The sequence below is a fragment of the Elgaria multicarinata genome, chromosome 5 (genome assembly GCF_023053635.1).
Source record: "Elgaria multicarinata webbii isolate HBS135686 ecotype San Diego chromosome 5, rElgMul1.1.pri, whole genome shotgun sequence".
Taxonomy (NCBI): domain Eukaryota; kingdom Metazoa; phylum Chordata; class Lepidosauria; order Squamata; family Anguidae; genus Elgaria; species Elgaria multicarinata.
The window spans coordinates 71,146,810-71,168,649 of record NC_086175.1 but is presented as its reverse complement, the minus strand read 5'-3'; the positions used below and the strand labels follow the sequence as shown (position 1 = coordinate 71,168,649).

At 41.0% G+C, this 21,840-nt stretch overlaps 1 protein-coding gene across 3 annotated transcripts in view; it reads right to left on the bottom strand.

Moving 5' to 3' along the window:
- DSCAM (DS cell adhesion molecule) overlaps positions 1-21,840 on the bottom strand; it is a 365,261-nt gene that overhangs the window by 125,985 nt on the left and 217,436 nt on the right. For all 3 annotated transcript variants that reach the window (XM_063127558.1, XM_063127556.1, XM_063127559.1), the window contains 3 exons: positions 9,814-10,010; positions 6,917-7,013; positions 4,674-4,802 (listed from right to left, as the gene is read on the bottom strand). In XM_063127558.1, coding sequence (XP_062983628.1) covers positions 4,674-4,802; positions 6,917-7,013; positions 9,814-10,010 — 423 coding nt within the window. The remainder of the gene's footprint in view (positions 1-4,673; positions 4,803-6,916; positions 7,014-9,813; positions 10,011-21,840) is intronic.

Below are 21,840 nucleotides of genomic sequence, written 5' to 3'. Positions count from 1 at the left end.
GTGGATGCCTTGCCTCTGCTGAGTTCCAGGTACCCGACTGCACACCAAATCTGCAACAGGAAAGGTGCCCTGCTTGCCCAGGACTTCTTACCTAAAGACTGGAGATCCCCTTAATGCCAAGGGCTGAAACTGCTCAATGTGCAACACCCCAAAGAGGAGGTTTGACAACCTGAGTTTGAAGGATATGGCTCCAGCAGTTTTAAAACACAATAATTTTAAAACTTTGAACTTTAAAAAAAAATCCTTTAAAAAATGGATGAACACATCTGATTCAAACTTGACATGGCTAAATCTCTCCTTATGAGCTATAATGGGGCCAACTTTCAGCCCTTTATCTTTAAAAATGTCATTTTTAAAAAATAATAATTTTAAATCCTCAAATTTTAAAATATTCATAAAAATCAGTGGATGGATGGATCTGTTTCAAATTTGGTGTGGCTAAAGCTCTACCTAAAACCTATCATTGTGCAAAGTTTCATCTCTTTAACTTTAAAAATGACAATTTTAAAAATAATAATTTTAAAACCTCAATTTTTTTAAAAAAATCTTAACAAATCAATGGATGAACAGATCTGTTTCAAATTTGGTATGACTAAAGCCCTACCTAAGAGCTACCATCATGCCAAGTTTCATGTCTATCTTTAAAAATGACGGAGTTATAAGCATTTTTGTTAATTCCCATTAGAGCTGCTCTTTGGCTGGGGAAGTTTGGAAAATCTGGATTTCCCCTCCCCCTCCTGGATTTGTCACCAAAAACCTGGACAAATCTGGGCAAATCTGGTCATATGGTCACCCTACGTGTGAGTAAGACAAATGAATGTATAGGTATACAGGGGATAAACCTACCCACATGCTATGCCCATCACCTGAGGCCCTCCTTCAAGTGTGTCCTCCAAGGGAGGCTTGGGGAATGACAACGAGACCCCTGTTTGTGGAACACCCTCCCCAGTGAGGCCTGTTTGTCACATTGTAACCTTTTTAGAGACAGGGTAAGGTTTCCCTCCACTCCCAGGCATTTGACAGCATACGATCCGTTTTTTTAACAGGTCCTGGGATTTTTATTATTAAATGCATACATATATATTGTATGTTGTTTTTATATTATGTTATTATATTGAATTTTTACAGTTTTAATCTTCGTAACTCCCGCCCCAGAGAGCTTTGGCTATTTGATGATACAGAAATCTAATAAATGAAATGAAATTATGGGGGAGAATTTTGTTTAGTAAGAAATTACCAAATCCACACTTTCCAAATCAATTTGCAAACCTGAACACAATTATCCTTGGATATTCACGCTTCTCAGAATTTCATGATGCAGTTATCTAAATTTTTAAAAAAATGTGTACAAAAAAGTGGAAAAGTGCATACACAAATGCATGTATTTGTGAAATCTGTATATAAAACAGCATTGTATTAATGAAAACTGCTTGTCAAAAATGTGCATATTTGGCAAAATTATGTACTAAAATGTGTATATTAGAAAAATGCACACAGAAATGGATAAGTTTTGCATAGTCTTAAAAAAACCAACCAAGCTGCAAATGGATGCAGAAATGGGACAGAATGAACTTAAGATTGGAAAAGTGAGAATCTGAGCAAAGCCAAAACTGAGAGCTTCAGCCATCCCTATGTAAAGTTAGAGGTGAGACTAAATCAAGGACTATGTGACTGAAATTCATTCTGCTCTCCCCATTTTGAAAAAGTCTGTATGACATGTGTTCCACATGTGCAAAAGGAATTGCTCAAGCTGCAGAGGGAAGAAATGCATTGGAGCTAAAACTAGTTCATAAGGCAAAATCCTTGCTTTGCAGGCTGGGTTTGTTGGATAGGTCTCTATCCAATAGATATCTGTGACTTGTGCAACCACAGTGTAGGCATTACTCTAAATTGCAATGGCCCCATTAGCTCAGTAACCTCCTTGCTTTTATACTAACAAGGAATTGTCAGCTGGCTAACCCATCCCCCATTCCACTTCCAATTTCGAAATGGTCTGGTTAAATTGCATTAATTTGATTTGGAAGACATCTGATAGACATCTGAAATTAATCTGATTTTAAACCAGGCCCAAACTGAATAAAGACTACGTGCTATAATCTTCCTCAGAGGTATTTATTTAAGGTAAGGTGTGTGGTGACTGGTAAGAGAGCCGTTTGGTGGTGGGCATCTTGTTTTTGAAATTCTCTCCATGGGGAGGTTTACCTGGCACCACGTTGTGCCACGTGAAAGCCTTTAAAAAAATCCTAGGATTTTTAGATTTCTTGATTGATTTTTTCCAGGGCTGTGCTAGTTTTGTATGGTGTGCTTAGGGATATATAGATTGTATAAAATCCATCTGGGGTTCGTGGATTGCCAGGTGCCTTTCTTTCGTTCCATCATCTGCCCAAAAATTTGTGCAAATTCACATTTTCATGAATGCAAATTTATACAAGTTTGCATGTGTGTAAATGCACAAATTTCCACAAAATGTGCATTTTCACACTTTAACCTATGGAGGAAATGCACATTTTTGGTGTGTTTTTCTATGATGAAACTTGCACTAAATTCCCGAAGGTTAAAAACATGTTCCTCAAGCCCATGGAATCTGCCCAATGGGGGAGAACCCAGTCCACTACAGAATCCATGGGTCGGATTCATAAAAATTTGAACTCATTTGGTTCTGTTGTGTATTTCTCCAACATGCTTGGCTGTGCTGCTTGACCGTATTTTTTTCTATTTATGTGTTTTGGTTTTATGTTTATATAGTTTCATTATATTATATATGAGAGTTATATTGGATTGAAGAGCAGGGTATTAAGTCATAAAATAGTAAGATAAATAGACAGATAAATAAACTGTGCTCCTCCTGTGCCCATTGAGAGTGTCACCTGCTGCCCAGGGTTGGTTCTAGGTTTTTGGGAGGGGGCCCTTTGCCTCTGCCCTTTGCCCCTGTGTAACATACCACAAAGTTGTGGTTTCCCCTAAAAGACTTCATTCCCTCACTTTTACTGATCCTCATATAAGCTATATTTGCCAACACATTTTAACAACTAGCTGGCTATTTTCATACCATTTCAAATATCTCACAATAGAATTCATTTCTAGAACAGCAACATCACTAGTAAAGGGTTAAAGGAAGCAGAACATTTAGGAAGGATGGCAGGAGGCAGCTGTTCCATACACGTCAGGAATTATTAAGGGTGCAGTCCTATCAGATTTGCACTGGGTACTCCTAAACCTCTGAGTTTAGAGGTTTACAAGTATCCAAAGCAGAGTGGGAGATGGACTGCGCTGCTGCTCTGCAATTTAGCTGGATGGGGGAGGGAAGGAGAGGCTTGGGGATATGGCATAAGCGGTCCCCTCCCCTCCTCACCCATGGAACGCCCCCTTTACCTTCCCTCTAAGATTGCCTTTGCAACATTGTAGAGGCAGCCAGGATGGTTCTTTCTGCACCAGCTGCAAGGGGGAGGAGAGGGGGCGGGAAGCCCAGACTTCTGGGTCCAAGGTTGGAGTGCTGTCCCTGGCCTCAGATCCAGGAATCTGAAAAATCCTATGCCCCCTGCAGATGCTGTCTAAGCTACCTTTGAGCGCAAGAAGTCCTGAGTTCAAACCTCAGACAAACCTTTGTGGGCAGAAGAAAGCTGTATCTTTGGAAGAGACTATGAGGACTTTCAGATGGGGGAAATCATTTTTCCTTACTGTCACTCTACTTCCTGTGTCTCTTCTGCATTTGAAACGAGCTGAAAATACACAGAAAAGAGAGCAGCAACCACGCGGCCCGAACAGTTCAATGGGGCAGCTCCCTGTAGTGGGCGTTTTATAGTACAACTTCACCTGTACATGGGAGGAACTCCCAACAAATCCCAACATATTTCAGAAGAGTCGGGTTTTCTGAGGCTTAGATTTTAATGCTAAAACCATGGAATGGAGCGGGAGAAGCACAGGAGGCTCATGGCATCATCAAAATGACCCGTGAACATCTGTGAGTGGCCAGTGTTGAACGTGCTATAAATTCCTTGTTTAAAGAAGCTCTGTAGCTCTGTGGCAGAGAATGTGCTTTGTCAGCAGAAAGTCTAAATTCAATTCCCATCCTCTCCAGATAAAAGAGAATCAAGTGAAGGGGGGAACTTTCTCTGCCTGACACCTGAAGAGTTGCAACTAGTCAAAATAGAACATATTGGGCTACACAGACAAGCAGTCTGACATGGTATAAGGCAGCTTTCTGTTGTTCTATTGTCTAATAACTTAGTAAAAAGGAGCTGGTGAAAACAATCCATTCAAATATTATTCTTTCATTCACTCATTTATTCAGCTGGAAAGGTTCCCACAGTGGCATGCAAATCAATTAAAAAAGCAAGACCGTTCCTGCCCTCAGGCTTACAGTCAAAAAGACACAACACAAAAGGAAAAAGAGATGGTGAGGGAGGAGAAAATAAACAAATCCAGGCATGAATTCTTAATGTCACAAAGTTCTTATAATGACCTGTTGGGATGGAAACGGCCCACAGTTTAAAAGAAAACAAAAAAGAAAACAAAGTATTCTTTACACAAGGTGTCAGCAAAACATTTGAACACACTCAAGAGTAATAAGACCAAAAGAGAGAATCTTAATATTTAAAAATAAGTCATCTGTGCAACCAGCAAAGTAGGGAACCATACAAAACTGTAAGTCAGGTATCCCAGCATATTCTTACCAGACTTGTTCTTGCATTCTATATCATAGCCCGTGATCGGACTATTCCCATCAAATCCCATGGTCCATCTGAGGGCAATGCTGCGTGCTCTCACCTCTCGGATTTCTATTTCTGGAGGATCTGGGGGTTCTGGGCAAAGAGACAAACTCTGCTTTAGTCAAGAGGAGGGAATAGTGGGGAGTCAGACAGCAATTAGAATGTTACGAAAAATATGGCTCATCAATAGTAACATTGCTTGACATTTCCTTCACTCACTCACTGCGCTTTACACTCATTTACACACACACACACACACACACACACACACACACACACTTCTCCTAAGGATGGAAAGCTAATATTTAGCTTGAGACATCTTTTGTCTTATTTTAGAACCATATTGTAGTGGTAATCCAACTTATTGTGTTAAAAGAACACTATTTTTCCCCATGGCAGGTTCTGGCTATAATATTCATATTATACTGGGATTTCTATATCAAAATGAAAATCAATCAAAAAGATAATGCTATTAAATATGATTCTCTCTCAATCTCATGTGTATGTGTGTGCGTGTGTGCACGTTTGTGTGTATCTGTATACTTTTCTCTCTCTTGCTCTCTCCATACATACAAAAATATATATGAATGTACTAGACTGTAAAGACAGAATCAGTAGTTAGGCTATACTGAGTGGCCATTCCAGCTTAATTACTTAGGCTGAATAAAAGAGTACGTTCTAGTATACAAGTATTAAAAAAACCTGTCATGCTTCTGGAAGAACAGTTATATATTTTCTCTTTTTTTATAGAGAACCTTTATAGGACTGCAGTTTTACTCTACACAAGAATCAGAATCCCAGTATATCAAGCTATTCCATGTACCTGCATTACAACTAGGAACTGAAGATTCCTGCAACCACAGAAAACTGGGGGTTGGAAGAAAGGTCCTTGTGAGTCCTGAGTGGATTTGGCATCTTATATGTACGCTCCAAGGCATACAAGCATGTGAGCAAGCATGGTACGCAGAGCAGGCAGAGCCCAGTGGCTGATTTCTGCCACTGTCTGGCATTTGACAGGGCGTCACCTCAGACTTTCCAGGACCTGCCAACCCCTGCCCGACTACAATTCCCCCCCACACACACACACACTGACAAATATGGTACCGGGCGCCTGAGGGCAGACTGATGCAAAAATACACCGGAGTTGCCAGGAGCTTTTGAGTGATTACACTTGAAACATTTTGCTTCAAAATATAATACAGATGCACTTGTTTCTTATTGAAAAGGGAAAAAAATCAAATGGCTTTTGTAGAGAAGTTTCACCATTTGGTGGTACAGAATTGTAATAAATAACTAAAAAAATAAATAGTACATCATAGATCAGGTTGGTGCAAACCCTAAAGCTACTGAACTGAGATTAACAGTACACTCCCTATGCTTGTTTACTCAGAAGCAAGTCCCACTGAATTTAATGGAGATTACTCCCAAGTAAGAGTGCCTGACGCTCAACGTGTTTATTCATGAGATAGTATTCCAGATTGGGCTTTTATATATAAAGATTAAACACTGATCTAAACATGGGAGTTGCCATGTAGAAGAACCAGTTACTCAGAATCAGGTTTATAGGGCTTTTAACTCATCTGTTCACCAACACATGAAACATTTGCACGCTTGCGATGCAAGTCAAGGATGGCTGCTATTGCTGGTGGGCAAACACAGCATGGATAAGGGCTCACATATAAATTACGAGACCCTTTAAATGTGACACCAGCTAGGTGGAACCCCGCTGCATGTATAAGGGTAATATCATGGAGACCAACACAATTATGTTGGTTTCCACAACGTTGCTTTGATGTTTAAACTGGCCCTTCATTTTCTTATAGCTCAGGCATTGTATCAGTTTCAGTCTAATGCAAATTTAAACCAACTGGTGGCCATAAACACTACATCCCAGGCTTATCAATGCATTTCTGTTTTAATAGTTCCAGTGGAAACTGGACAAATGGGAGTTTGAATCTCTTAAACAGTTTTTAATTTCTGACAGTTAAGGTTATGGGTTGTATCCAATGTAAGTCCTACCTAGAGTAGACTCATTGAAATGCACGGAACTTAAATCAGATTAACATTGGATGCAACCTATTGGATACAACCCTATGTTTACTTAGGGACTAGACACACACACACCCCGGCAACAGATTTCTGAGCATGACATACACTTACTGTACTACAATAGCTGTGTTTTTTTCCTTATGTTGTCCTCTTCCTACCTTGCACAGTGAGCTGAATTATTCCACGGTCCTCCCCATATGAATTGATGGCATGGCAGGAGAAGAACCCAGAGTCTTCTCGCACCGTTGGCAAAATCTACATTGCAGATTGAAAAGAAGAAAATATATTCAATAGGAAACATTGAAAGTAAATCCACCTTTCAAGCACGATTTGAATGCAGTATAGAGATTTTATGTGGACAATAAGTCATGGTGTAAGTGTATATATGACTTGTATGAAACACACAGTGATGTTGTAGATCTGTGGTCACAAACCAAAAGAGTGGGGATTGGATTGATTGCAGCCAAACACTGCCAAATAAAACACAAGAGCTGCTGGTATAGAAATACTCTTCTTTAACTTATTTATTTCAGATTCAATTTTCCCTCCATGGAAGTCTGAGCAGCCCAGGTATGACTCCTAGGCAGACTTCTATCCAGGCAGCTTTCAGAGGCCAGATCTCCTTAGTTGCAGCAGCAGAACCGCATCAGGTCATGAGCCTCTAAATCATTCTCTGGGCCCACTATGCTGATGCATTTTCTTGCTAGAGAGAAGCCAATTCTGATCTTGTGCTAATATTAAAATTGACTGCCACTTCTTAATATTTTGATGGACCAATATGATTTATAGGTCCAATACACTTAATGTGTGGTTTAATGGTACTTGGAAAGATGTAACATGACAAATCAATAAATACTTCTCTCCTGTACTGCCTGTTGGGTATCTAAAACACATGTACATGTCACTATATTTATATACATTAAAATGATTATATCAATGACAATTACACATTGGTTTTACACTCATTGTCTGCGGTTTTTGAGGGGGGAGAGACCATTTATACAAGAATGCACAACGATTTTCTCTCTGTAGTGATGGAATATTTAATTTCACCCATAAAAATTGATGCTCAAATAGGTTCTGATATTTTATGCTGTAGGTCATGACCACCAATTCCTGACCATTTTGAACGTGTTTTTCTTTGGCAAAGTTTTGTACATCAAGAAGAATATTGTAAACGTTTTGACAACAGACTTTTAGTGAGCAATCCTATTGCCCCTAGATGGTAAGGGAGGGGGCATAGAATGCTGGGATTTCCCTCCCCCCCCACAAAGCCATAGACAGAACTATGACTTGTAGGCAGGGGGGGAATCTCAGATTTCACCCATCTACTCCTCGTGCCTCCCAGCCAAGGTTGGTGTTGCAACCTTAGAAGAGTATGAGGAGAGAGAAAGGAAGGAAAGGGAGTGCATTGGAGAGCAGGGAGGAGAAAAGACATGAATCTGCTAGATCCAGAAGCCTTTCAGTTCCTGTCCCCATCCACAACAAAGCAAATGAACTAGATAGGCTCAGAAGCCTGTCTAGTTCAAAATGCTGAAACAGAGATTGGGATGGTGTAAAAACTTCTGCCATTCCTCCCATTTGTCTGGCTCTTGCTGCAGGGCTTTGGATGGACAGAGGGCTCAGAGATCTCCATCTAGTGAACATCAATCATGTAGGCTTCTACCCAAAGTAGATGATAAAGTAAATATATAAAGTCTCTCAAAAGAAGCCACCTTCAATAACAACTTTTGTAATGAATTCTTATCAATTTATTAAAAAAATCAGTCGTGTTTTTGCACTATGCCAAAGCCTGGAGAGACTATCCTATGGTCCTTGGAGAGCATCCCATGGACCATAGGATTCTTCTGAGTTCCCCTTCTGAAGCAATCAATACTGCTACGATCTTGAAAGGAGAAGTGTGGATTCTGATCCCTCCCCCTCACAGCTGTCATCGAAAGAGCCACGCTGGCTGCCTTCCAAGATTGCAATAGTGGCCTCCAAGGAACCTGGAGAAGTTTGAAAGGGAGCGAAGTCTGGCGAGCACGGTAAATGTTTCCAATGACCTCTCCAGCCTCCCCACCTCTGACAGCACGACTACTCTACACAGGCTCAGAGGCCTGTCTAGAAGGAAAAAGGGGGGGAAGGAGGGCAGAGAGGGGGAAATAATCTCCATCACTCCTCCCACCCTGCTGGCAGCACTTTGGCAGGACATTAGATACTTAGATGCCTGGGGATTCCCAGACTCTTTGTTCATGTGAATATTACCAGAGTATGTCCTATTCTATTCCTTTACAGAACCCTCATATATAATGGAAAAGGAAGATTAGTCACTTTGGAGGAGGAGGAGGAGGAGGAAGAGAAGTAGTAATATAATAAATAAAATGTAATAAATAAATAAATAGTAGTAGTAGTAGTAGTAGTAGTAGTAGTAGTAACGATTACCCTGGGATAACCCTGGGATAACTTCAGGTGACTTCACTGAACACAACCCATGTGAGAAGAAAGTGTGGAACATACCCTTGTTCATAAAGGATGGCTAGGAATGGGCAAACCTCTCAAGTTTCTCCTTTTACCAATCAAAAGTTCAGTCTGTCTTGCGCTATGAGATTTTTAAATTTGTTTTGAAGTTTGCGTGAAAATGTGTACGCATTTTGTAGGCATTTCTCTGAATACATGCATTTTCTGTACACAATTTTGCCTAATATACATGTTTTGCCAGCAATTTTCCTAATATAACACATTTCTAACATTATTTTCCCAAATAGAGGAACTGTTTGCATTTTTTTTATTTTAAAAAATTGAAGAACTCTGTTGCAAAATTCAGCAAAGTGCGAATTTTGAAGAATAGCTGAGTTTGGGTTCATGCATTGGTTTGACAGTATGAAATTAGGTAAGTTCACATTAAAATGCAAACCGAATTAATTTCTCCCCCATCCCTATGTGTGATTGAACATTACAGCAGAAAGACACATCCTTCCGAATCAGCCTAAGCCTGTTTTTTGTTTTTGTTTTAATGTCTTACACTGAACTGCTGTCCAAAATTCACAGGCACATCCCAGATAGGTCCTATTACCTGTAGAGTAGAGATCACTTCATCACCCACTTCCTTTGTGGAAACAAGATAGCGGGACATTTCTGGATTAATTATTCTGTCTTCTTTCTCCCAGCGGACTATGATGGGTTTCTCTCCATGAGCTGTGCAACTCATCTCTTTCTTTTGACCCTGTGTCGCCAAGGTGGTGTTTGGATAGGAGGTTATCATAGCAGGAACTAAAAATAAAAATAAGAATCACAAATGTGAGAAAGGGGAGATGTAACTTTGCTGGGCAGGAGGTCTCTCTTCGTAACCTCAGTTATGTTTACCAGTTTCGTACTAAATCAATGTCATCTCAAGCTTTTATGCATATTGGTTTAAGAAGGACAACAGGACAAGCTCATATAGCATAGAGCACAGCCCATTTTATTCTTCTCCTCAAGGAAGCCAAGTATTTGCAGGGAATGTGGATAAAGCTCTTTTAAATGAATTACTTTAATTGCTGTTTTGAAATGCTAATGTTTGGTGGCATGACCTTTTCGCATGTCAGACCTATTGATGCTTGTATATGACAGTATGTCAGAATACAGTCCCACTGGAAAGGTTTCTGAACCATAACAAACTGATTTTCCAGCTAGGAAGATTGTAAGCTATGGCTTCTGTTTCAAGAAAAGGATCTTATCTGGATAACTTGCTAGAGGGGGGTGGGGTGGAAAGCTTTTCCAGGTAGAAATTATACAGTCACATAGCATCGTTAGGCACGATACTTAATATTTTCAACATTAGATAAAACATCTAAGACTCTCTCAGATTAACCTGTTCCACAAAATAAAGGCTATCTTAATATGCTCATCATCAAGTAATTGTTATTGTTATTCAGTAAAGAGACAAGAAAGAGATAAGGTAAAATTAAGAACTATCTCCAAATTCCTTTAATTTTAAGCTACGAAGTTTTAGTATTTGTAATTTGATATTTTATGTTGTTGTGAGGTTGCATTTGGAAACCACCTTGAGTTTGGCTGGTGAAAAAAAGTTCAATCAATCAATAAGGGCAGAAGCCAGCCCCTAAGGTTTGCATGTGGAGGGTAGGGTGCAGAGGTGCGTGCATAAATGGACCCTGCAGACATGAATTACATGATGTCATTCATAACTGCATCCAGATCCAAGGGGCAGCATATATACAGAGCAGCCTTCCCCAACCTGGCACTTTCCAGACGTGTTGGACTGCAACTCCCATCATTCCCAGTCACCCCAACACAACCGTGTATGCTCAGAGTATTATTTTTGTTTTTTTTAAAAAAAATATGGATTAGCAAACAGTTTTGTTGTAGTAGTTCAGGAAAATAGAAGCGGTTGCAAAATACAGAATGGCAGTTGGGGGTTGGAGAAGAGAAATGGTAGTTGTGTGCTTCACAGAACTCATACTCAAAGCCATATAAAGAGGGTCCCCATAAACATCATTAAGTTCACGGTTTAAATTTACTTAGCTGCGCCACTGGGAGGTTCCATTGTGATTCGGGGGTCAGGGTTATGTTCCAGTTGTTTCTACAACGTTGAGATCAAAACAACTTCTCTGCACCTGATCTTATTGTACAGCTATAATATCCTCATTGGAATATCAGAGCCAGCACAATAGATAACCTTAATCCTTTTAAAGCAGCCTAGAATTAATAAGAATCCAGCACGTTCTAAGGTATCATTTCTGTTTGCTTCTAATGGTTACATCATAAATTTGCTTTGATTATACGTAATACTCAAACATGTGTTTCCAAGCTAGAGCTGGTCTTACGTGCTGTTAAGCTTCAATAAGAATGACGACGTCTCAAAAGCTTGGCAGCAATGCCGGCGCCTTGTGATATGATTGACTGTGTCAGGGTAAAGACTGTGAACATTTAGAGTTCATATCTTATTCACTTAGAAGCAGTTTCAGGTCATATTATACGAAAAGGAGGTGATTTATTTTATGTGACAACTATGAATTTTAATCAAAAGACATATTCAAAATAAAGTCTAGATTTTTGTGTGTGCCTGAATTCACTACAGGCAAGTATTTTCCTTTTCCTGAGGTCCCCCCCCTGCAAGAACCCTTTTCATGTTTGTACGTTACAAGCTGCTCTCTTCAAATAACACACCAGAGACCCACAGCTGCTTAGATTTCTCATTCTCTCTCTAGTCTTTGACAGAGCTGTGAAATAAATGTGACTTGATTCTGCATCGTCATGTGTGCACAATCTTCCCTTTTTGCCTAAGTGAGCCTCCTAATAACCAATAGAAGAGAACTGGAGGGAGGGGAGAGGCTGACAGCTCTGTTTCCTGCAGCGACTTTATAGTAAATGCTCCAGGAAATTCTTGAGAAATGGCACCAGTTCAGAAATCTGCTCAGCAAACTCTCTAATAAGCTAGACTAATGGCCGATGGAACTATGCTCAGAAAAACATGACCATTTCTTTATTTATTAGCACAATTTATGAAGAAACAGACAAAGATCCCCCCCAGACAGAAAACACGCACACCCATTCAATTGGGGGGAGGGTTGCCCTCGCTGAGCACTTCAAAAGGATCCTGCCCAATTGAGCAGAAGTTTAAATTGTACAGGTATGGATAAACCCAATTGACAGACTTGCTTAGATAAAGGCGGTTGACTAGGAAAAGGAGAGGACTTCTTCACCTTGCAAGATGAAGTCTAAGTCAACATCAGCACTTGGTGTCAGAACCCAATGGCGTCCCTCCACTGAAAGATGGTTCTTTGATACAGCAGAGGCTTCTTTCAGTGGTGGGGGCGATTTTGGTTCCATTGTCATACTGCTCTAACAGTCAGGAAGTTTTTCCTGATGTCCAGCTGGAATCTGGCTTCCTTTAACTTGAGCCCATTATTCCGTGTCCTGCACTCTGGGAGGATCGAGAAGAGATCCTGGCCCTCCTCTGTGTGACAACCTTTTAATTCTTTGAAGAGTGCTATCATGTCTCCCCTCAATCTTCTCTTCTCCAGGCTAAACATGCCCAGTTCTTTCAGTCTCTCTTCATAGGGCTTTGTTTCCAGACCCCTGATCATCCTGGTTGCCCTCCTCTGAACACGCTCCAGCTTGTCTGCGTCCTTCTTGTATTGTGGAGCCCAGAACTGGACGCAATACTCTAGATGAGGCCTAACCAGGACCGAATAGAGAGGAACCAGTACCTCATGTGATTTGGAAGGTATATTTCTATTAATGCAGCCCAAAATAGCATTTGCCTTTCTTGCAACCATATCACACTATTCTAGGGTGACCATATTTGGGAAACCAAAAAAGAGGACACCTAGTGTGTGTGTGGGGGGAAGCAGCTTTCTGAGTCCTGCAGAAAGTACGTTATTCCCCCACCACCTTAAAAAACCCAATTGGAGTGGAGGAGGGGAAAGGATTTCATTCTGCACCACCACCATCCACTCCAATTGGGGCCTTTTCTATAATGTCCACGAATGACCCACTTTCCCCTTTAAGACCTCAATTGGAGCTCGGGGTGGGGGAATGATGTGCCTCAAGAAAGCATGTCATTCCCTCCTGCCATGCTAATGGCAGCCTTAAAGGGAAAGGTGTGTCATTCCAGGACATTATTGAAAATTATAGAAAATCCCCCCTGACACCATGGAAAGAACAAAAAACAGGACAAATCCGGGGAAATCCTGACAGTTGGTCACCCTACACTATTCAGACCTGATGGCTGTCCACTCACTATTTATATCAAAGCATGGATCTGCATTTCGCCCATTTTGTATATTGTTGCTTTTTGTTTGGTGTAATTGGAGCAATACACCGCTACAGCAGCCCACTGATTGCAGGAATACTTAACATTTGTATAGCATGTTCATGTGTTCAAAGTCCTTCACATGCGTTATCTAATTGTAAATGTTACAATAGCTCCATAAAGTAAATAGGTATTATTATCCCTCATATTACAGGTGGAGGGGACCAAGGCTGAGAGCCTGGAAAGTACATATAAACCCCCAAATCTAGTGAGTCAATTTAGGAGACTTTTTTTTTAATGTTTCCTAATGTTTTTACTTCTGAAATTCTCTGTGGATGCCACTGGATGAGACAGGGAGAGAAGCAAGCATTAGGGAGGAGCAAAATGTTCTTAGGAAACATAAGCTTCCAAATTAGGAGCTATTTTATGTACACAAGGCTTACAAAGGGTGTAAGTTTTGGAGTTCTGTGAAGAAATATGTGTAAACTTTCCTTCCAAGGGAAGAGAAACAGATGCTAACTGAAGTACTGATGGGTTTAAATGAAGCAGAAATACGCTAAGAAACTACAACCACAACCAAAATGAGTGCTAGTAAGGCCAAGCATGCTAGGGTATTAATGGTTTTCATTCACTGCCCATTCATGCAAGTAAGTATCCTCTAAGCACAGTGACTTGGGTCTGTAGCAGCACAGTCCTGAGCCAAAAACTATGAAATATGATCCGCTGGTATATAAATAATGGAAATCTCTTTGAGTTATGCAGTGGAGGACTCGTTAGTAATCATAACTGGAATAACGGATTCTTCAGACATTATTCATTCAGGGTTACTATTCTGAATCAATAAACCCTCTTTATATACACCACATCCATATCCTTGATGGTAACATTTATATATCATATAATTTAATCCAGAATCACTATTGGCCTGCAGAGAGCTGCAATTTGAGGGGAAATGGGTGAAGGGAAGGTTTAATCCTCCTCTGCCAGACCTTGGTGATCCGAATCCAAATCAGGCCATACAGGCTTAGACTAAATAAAAAGCTAACGTTCAACTACAACTACATGATTAGCATAAGGTGTCCTTTGGCTCTCAAATACAACATATTAAGAGCATTTCTATATCAGAGAAAACCCTGCAACTTTACCACAGCTTTCTGCTTCTGTTTTCGTCCCACGATCACAAAGTGCTCTCTTTACACACACTTTCCCTTCCTCTTCTCCTTTTCCCCTTCAACCAGGAGTTCTATATGTTTCATTTATACAACCACAAGATGGCACTGTTGTCTGTCTCTTCTTATAGTGTGATTTCCTCTTTTCTGTTTCAAATTAAGCCACAGAAATTCTTCTAAAATATGAGAAAGGCACTGGAGGTTTACAGTGTCTCATAATCAACCAAGAAACTTCCGTGAGTGCCTAGTCACAATTGTGATATAAATGGCTCATTTAGAGAAGCCCTAAAACAGCTATTTCTCCTGAGTAACGTTACATGTGAAGTTACATTGAAGTGTTCACTAGAAACCGAAAAAAGATTTTTGAGGAATGGTTGAAAACTGAGGGAGTGAAAAGGTGAATTAAAACATATTTTCCTCCAGCTGATTTTAGGTTTGTGATGTCCTGTTTGGGAGCTGGTCTAATATTCTTTCTTTGGCGACTCTCTCTCTCTCCTAGCTGATATACCCAGCATTGCTTGGCCTCACTAAGATATATGTCTGCAAGGCATATATATCTTGAAGTAGTAGGCCAGTGCTAGGCCTGTGAATTAACTTTTAAACAAATTAAAATTGTTTCTTTTTTTCCTCTGTCACCCTCATGACAACCCTGCAAGGTAGGTAGGTACTAGGCCTGTGAGGTAACTTTAAAATGAATTAAATTCATTTCTTTTCTCTCACACACACATCACCGACACAGGCCAGGGCTGTCTTAAAGGTGCAGCTCTCCATGGCCCACTCGACCATCTTCTGCTTGAGGCTCTTGGCATGTGCCGGGAAGCCTCTGAGGGCAGCTGGGTTGACGGCCAGCACCTGCCTCAGCCTGCGCTTCTTGCCCATCAAGTGCTCCAGCAGGATGCTGTACTGAAGTGCCGGGGCTGGCAAGTCTGGCCAAGCCAGTCCACACTGCATTGCACTGCACAGTGCCCATAGGCAGGCCGTGAGGGAGCCAGTGGTTAACTGACTGATGGTTAGCACAGTCATTGCCCTCGGTGACAGGCACAAAGCTGCTCCCTCTTTCCTTCTCACTCCCAATAGTGCCTAGAGACTGAGGCAGCCAGCCCCAGGCACTCTCCATTCAGGCCCAGGATGGCAAGCCACTTCCAGATGATGGCTGCCAAAGCCTGGTAAATCTTTCCTCCCACCCAAGGCATGCTGGGAGTTGTAGGTACAAGTTTCGGCTCCTGAATAATGTGTTAACCTTTGAACACCATCTGAGGTGTGGTGGGAGACAAATAGAGAGCAGGCCTTCTTAGTTGTGCCACCCTGCTTATGGATTTTTCCCCCCAGGCAGTCTTGCCTAGTGACTGCATTAATGGCTTTCCAGTGCCGTGAATGGTTTTTAATTTATTTTCCAAGGCTTTTTTACTAGATGAGATTCTTTTATGCTGTGTCCCCCCTGTTATAACTAAACTACAACATTCCTAGACAGATGCAGGAATTACTGAATATTGTTTATGATTTTTATTTAAAAGCCTAGCTATACCATTGAAATAGAAGAGTGAATGGAGGAATGACTGATAGCTGAGGCTAGAATGGAATGATGGGTGGGGTGAGTGGCAGTTGGAGAAAGTCAGGTAGAAGGAGAACAAAGGCAGTTAGTGAGCAGTTAGGAAAGTGGGAGCTGAGTTAAATTTGAGAGATAGTGACCTGGCTTGCTAACCCATACTTTATTTAAAATCAGTTGCTCTACATGCCAGTACTACACCTTCCAGCATGCCTTTGGCATCCCGCAGGTGCCCACATCCTCTGAGATGTCCTCTTGTTGCCAATGCTCCTCCTGGATAGAGCATCGAGGAGTAGCATCACCAAGGAGGGAAGATAAGCAGTTATCATTGGATGCCCCCAGCTCTAGCCAATCCTACTAGGACTGCCTCAGCCTGTGCTTCTCATCCACCAAATACTCCTTCAGGCGCCTGTACTGAAGAGCCAGGGCTGGGCCAGGCACATACATCCTACACGCATACTTTCAGCTTTATAGGTAGAGATATATAAATGGAATGGGAATGTAAAATATCTTGAGCTGAAGACATGCTATTTCTACTCCTGTATCTCATCATTTAGATAGTCTTATTTTGGGCATTACTTAATAGTAAGAAAATTAGCCCAGTTTTCAATGATTGCACTTCTCCAGTGCTAAGGGAAAGAATCAAATGTACGAATGCTTTGGGCTAGAGAAAATTATAGCTATCCATCTAATGGATACAACACATTGAACAAGACTGGAGGCTCATTTTCTCTGGCACTAACTGGCACATTATCTAAAATCTATGAAGCCCTTCATTTGTTTGTTTGTTTGTTTGCTTTAAAAAAAAGGAGATGATGTACATTAATGGGAGGCTTTTTTTTAATAAAACAAAGTCATGGAGCAGTGAGTAAAAATAGAAGCAGTAATACACAGACAGCAAGGAATGAATCATCACATCCAATGGTTTTTAATACATGCAGTGGGTGATACTTTGTCCGTTTGCACTAGTGTAGTCTCTCTGGAAGCAATAGAGCTAGATTAGTATAAAGATAATATCAAGTAATCATATCTACATTTAACATAGGTAATGAATGAATTTCCTAAATTCACTGGGTAACCTAGTCCCTTTAGCCCAGCCTTCCTCAACCTGGGGCGTTCCAGATGTGTTGGACTGCATCTCCCAGAATGCCCCAGCCTGGCTGGGGCATTCTGGGAGTTGTAGTCCAACACATCTGGAGCGCCCCAGGTTGAGGAAGGCTGCTTTAGCCTTTTCTGATTGCACTGTGGTTTGCCCCATGGCAGCTACTAGGACACTCCATAGTTAGCAAGCAGAGCAGAACTATTTGTGGAGTGCCTATGATAAGCAAAGAGAGTGCACCAAACAGCTGCAGATACCATCAGGCTGCTCCAAACTAGCGACTTAGTGATAAGACGTTCTATAGTCCATTATGCCTGAAAAACACCCAGTTCCAACTGGTAGCATGTTTAACATTCTGACACATGGTTAACCTATTTAATTACACCTTTTTATAATCGTAGAAACTCTCTTATATGGGATAGTTATTATCTAGAAAAAGCTGATAATCTAAAAAGGATTGCATCATAAAATGAGAAGATTATAATTTGCTTTAAATTCCCCTTGTGCTCTCCAAGCTTTGGGCATCAAAACATAACACGCATCATTGGGCTTTTAATAACAGACCACAAGCAGCGGTACAAAATTATGTCAACATTTAGAGAAATGGTGAAGAGCTGAAGGAATTCACAACACAGGGAGCCTGTTCACACAAGACTCTAAGCCACAGTGGTTAAGGATTTTGAGCTAAACCTTATGGCTTAGCATGTCATGTGAGCCATGACTTAGCATGTTGTGTGAACCATTCTTAACCAAGGTGGCTACATAACCACGGTTTAAACACACTCACTAACCATTTGCTGCAAAAGAATTAGTGGCTTAACCATGACTTAGTGTGTTGCCTGAACAGGCCCTGTGTGTCATTCACTGGACTAGAATCTGCTTGCACACTGTTCAGATAGTCCTTGTTTTGTGGGAAGAAGTCACTGCTTTCCCATGTAAGTTTCTGAATATTTCTCAGGTTTGGACAGGAATAATTTCTGGTGTCTTCAAACGGTTGAGATAACATAAAACATGATTGGGGCAGACTGGCTAGAAAGTATTTAAGTACAAACCTTTGTCCTACAGTAGGACATCACCCCTTCCCACATAGAAATTATCCAGTCATCCGACTGGATATGAAAGCTGTAGACAGAACAATATTAGACTTCTCCCTCTGTACAAATAAGAAAGCAAACAAAGAAGCTATACACAGAACAACATCGGCCTTACCCCTGGCTAGTGCATCCCCTTGGGTACATCTTGATGAGGGGTTTGCCCCAGGGTGGATCCGCAGTGGCAGCAGGTCAGTTATATGACACAGCCGCCATCGCGGACCCTTCCCAGGGCATACCCCTCATGCTCCAATTTTAAAAAGTTGTGTACTTAAGAAAGTTAAGGAAATGTATACAAAAGTGCCTTATTTGTATTACTGATCCTGACCGCAGAAGTTATAGTGGTAAAATTTTAAATCTTTGGGATATTGTTATAGTGTATAATTGTGGTGTGTGTGTTTTCCTGTTCCTGAGCTGATAAATAAATATATATACTCCACATTCTGTTTCAGTGTTATTTTCTTTCTATTGCAAGGATAGAAGGTAAAAGAACTTTCCTAATGGTTGCCAGTGATGTTATTCTTCTGATGGGTTCAACATGAGGTGGAAGGGAGGGGGAGAGGAGAAACCAAGAGAAGGAAGGTTCCAATATTTTACCAAGTACAAGTCATTCAAGTAACAGATGGGATGGGATGGCTTCTTCCCACTCAATCCATATGTGGCAACAGCTTTTAGGTAGATAATTATGTTCTATAACATTGCAGTTATGTCTCTATTGTGTGTGGGCAAATGTTTCCCCAAAGATTTCAACTCCAATGAGAGTTGAAAACACTTTGTGTATGGCCATGAAGATCTTCCCATATAGAATCATAGAATAGTAGAGTTGGAAGGGGCCTATAAGGCCATCAAGTCCAACCCCCTGCTCAATGCAGGAATCCACCCTAAAGCATACCTGATAGATGGTTGTCCAGCTGCCTCTTGAATGCCTCTAGCATGGGAGACACCACAACCTCTCTAGGTAACTGGCTCCATTGTCATACTGCTCTAACAGTTAGGAAGTTTTTCCTGATGTCCAGCAGGACTCTGACTTCCTGTAACTTGAGCCCATTATTCCGTGTCCTGCACTCTGGGATGATTGAGAAGAGATCCTGGACCTTCTCTGTGTGACAACCTTTTAAGTATTTGAAGAGTGCTATCATGTATCCCCTCAATCTTCTCTTTTCCAGGCTAAACATACCCAGTTGTTTCAGGCTCTCTTCATAGGGCTTTGTTTCCAGATCCCTGATCATCCTGGTTGCCTGGTTTAACTAAAAGCCCCACCAACTTCTTCAAAACAGTTCAAACCAAGCTGATCTATCCTGCAGACCAACTTTGTGTCTGTACACTGGCAGCACGATAATACATTCCGTTATTCTCCACTTAATATAAGTGAACTATTTCTGTTTCTTTGTCAACCTGAAAGCCTCCTGGAAGCAGCTCAGGTGAGCTCTGGGGTTCACTCTGCAAATTTGTACTGTCATTGTACCCTCCCTGTACTGGACAGTGGACAGCCAAGGGAGCAAAGCAGAGAGTAATACAATGGTAACTGCAGAACACTCCTGAGTAGACGTGCATAGGATTGTACTATAAATTCAATCTTTCAGTGCACACAACATCAAAGTATGTTGGGTCATTCTGACCAGGCCTGCCACGCAAACTATTAATGAAAGAATGCTCAGCTACAGCCCTGTCACTTTCTGTCGGACACTATCGGTTTTTACATGTCTTTAGAAGTCAAGCATGAACAACTGGCTGGTGTTACATTGATCAGGGGGAGAGAATCTGCATATTCTCAGAAGGGAAGGGAAGGGAAGGAATAGCTTGCTTAGTATAAAGTCTATCCAACATAACTATTATACAAACAAAAGAGAATCCTTCTGTTTCTCATTCAAAATATTGCTAAATGTTGGGAAGGTCCTGCCATCGTGTCTACTTTTAGCTCTCACTGCTAGCAGTCACCTCTGCATTCCATTGTTTCACATAACTGAGGCTGTTATTCCTAACCCCACAGAGAGCTCACAGTTCCAACCTTACTCTCCTCCAGAACAAAATCTTGTAATAGTGGACACAACTTTTTATCACAGAGAATCTGTTTGTATTCTCTAATTAGACAGGGAGCCTTGCAGAGAATGAATCTCTGAAGAAAAGAGATTTAAAAGGGTCATTAAAAGCCAGTGTGAAAAGTTAGTTGTAAATGATCTCAAGTTCCATTGAAGTAGATGCAGCTAATTTAGTCTGTATTCAACTCTTTGTGAACAGGGTCTGCTACAAATCATCCACTTTGCTGTGGTCATGTATATAGACCACAAGTGGAAGCGCAAGTTCTGAAAAGGCACGTGCTGCTTCGCACCTTGGCTAGCTCCTTTAGTGTTCTGACTGGCTCTGGCTGAAACCCGGAGCAGGTTCTCAGCCCCACTGACATAGGAGCCACCAGCCTCCACTGGCTGGTTCCTGAGGCACTCATGTGGAGGCCGCTGTGCATGTTAACTGGCCCTTAGAGAAAGTCACTCAGCCATTATCTTTTCAGAACTAGCCAGTTGGTGTTTTTTAAATGGTGACAAGCTTTTGGCTTCGGTAAAACTCTTTTTCAGAATGACATAACTGCCTTTATTGTAGGGATAATGCACTTAGCATAAGGTAAGATACAGTAGTTATTTATATTAACAAAACCAAAGAGTAATTCTGAAGTAAAAACTATATGGGATCACATTTGGTAAAGCCAATAACATATTTGGAGCCTCCATTCAAATGAGGTAGCCAGAAGTTTGAAGCATTATCTGAAACTTATTAGTACGCTCTACAATATTTGAATGAAGAGGGATGACCTTTCAAATCTTCAATTGTTTCCAAATAGGAAACAATTAGAATATAGAATTATTATTATTATTATTATATATTCTAATTATTATTATTATTATTATTATATAAAAATAATAATTAATAGAAGAAGAAGAAGAAGAAGAAGAAGAAGAAGAAGAAGAAGAAGAAGAAGAAATAATGCCTTTGTTATACATAACATAAGAACATAAGAAGTGCCATGCTGAATCAGACCAAGGGTCCTTCTAGTCCAACATTTACTAATTTATTTAACTCCACATGCCACCAACACGGCCTAGGAAAACCCTCAGTGTAGCTTATCAACAGGGTCAGCATCAAGGGGTTGGCATGGTTAGGCAACTGCTGAGGGCCCACACCTTAGCAGGGGCCCACTAACAAGAAACCCCTGGAGTTGCTCCTCCTCTTCCCTACTGGAACCTCCTTTTTCACATGTCTCTCACTCTGACAGTGGTGGTGGTGGTGAGAAGGAAGAGCAGTAGATGCCACTACCTGCTTGCTCACTGGCTGTCAAGTAAGCAAGTGGTAACATTGAGGGTGATGATTTGATTTGATTTGATTTATTACATTTGTATACCACACCATAGCCGAAGCTCTCTGGGCTGTTTACAAAAGTTAAAAACAGTG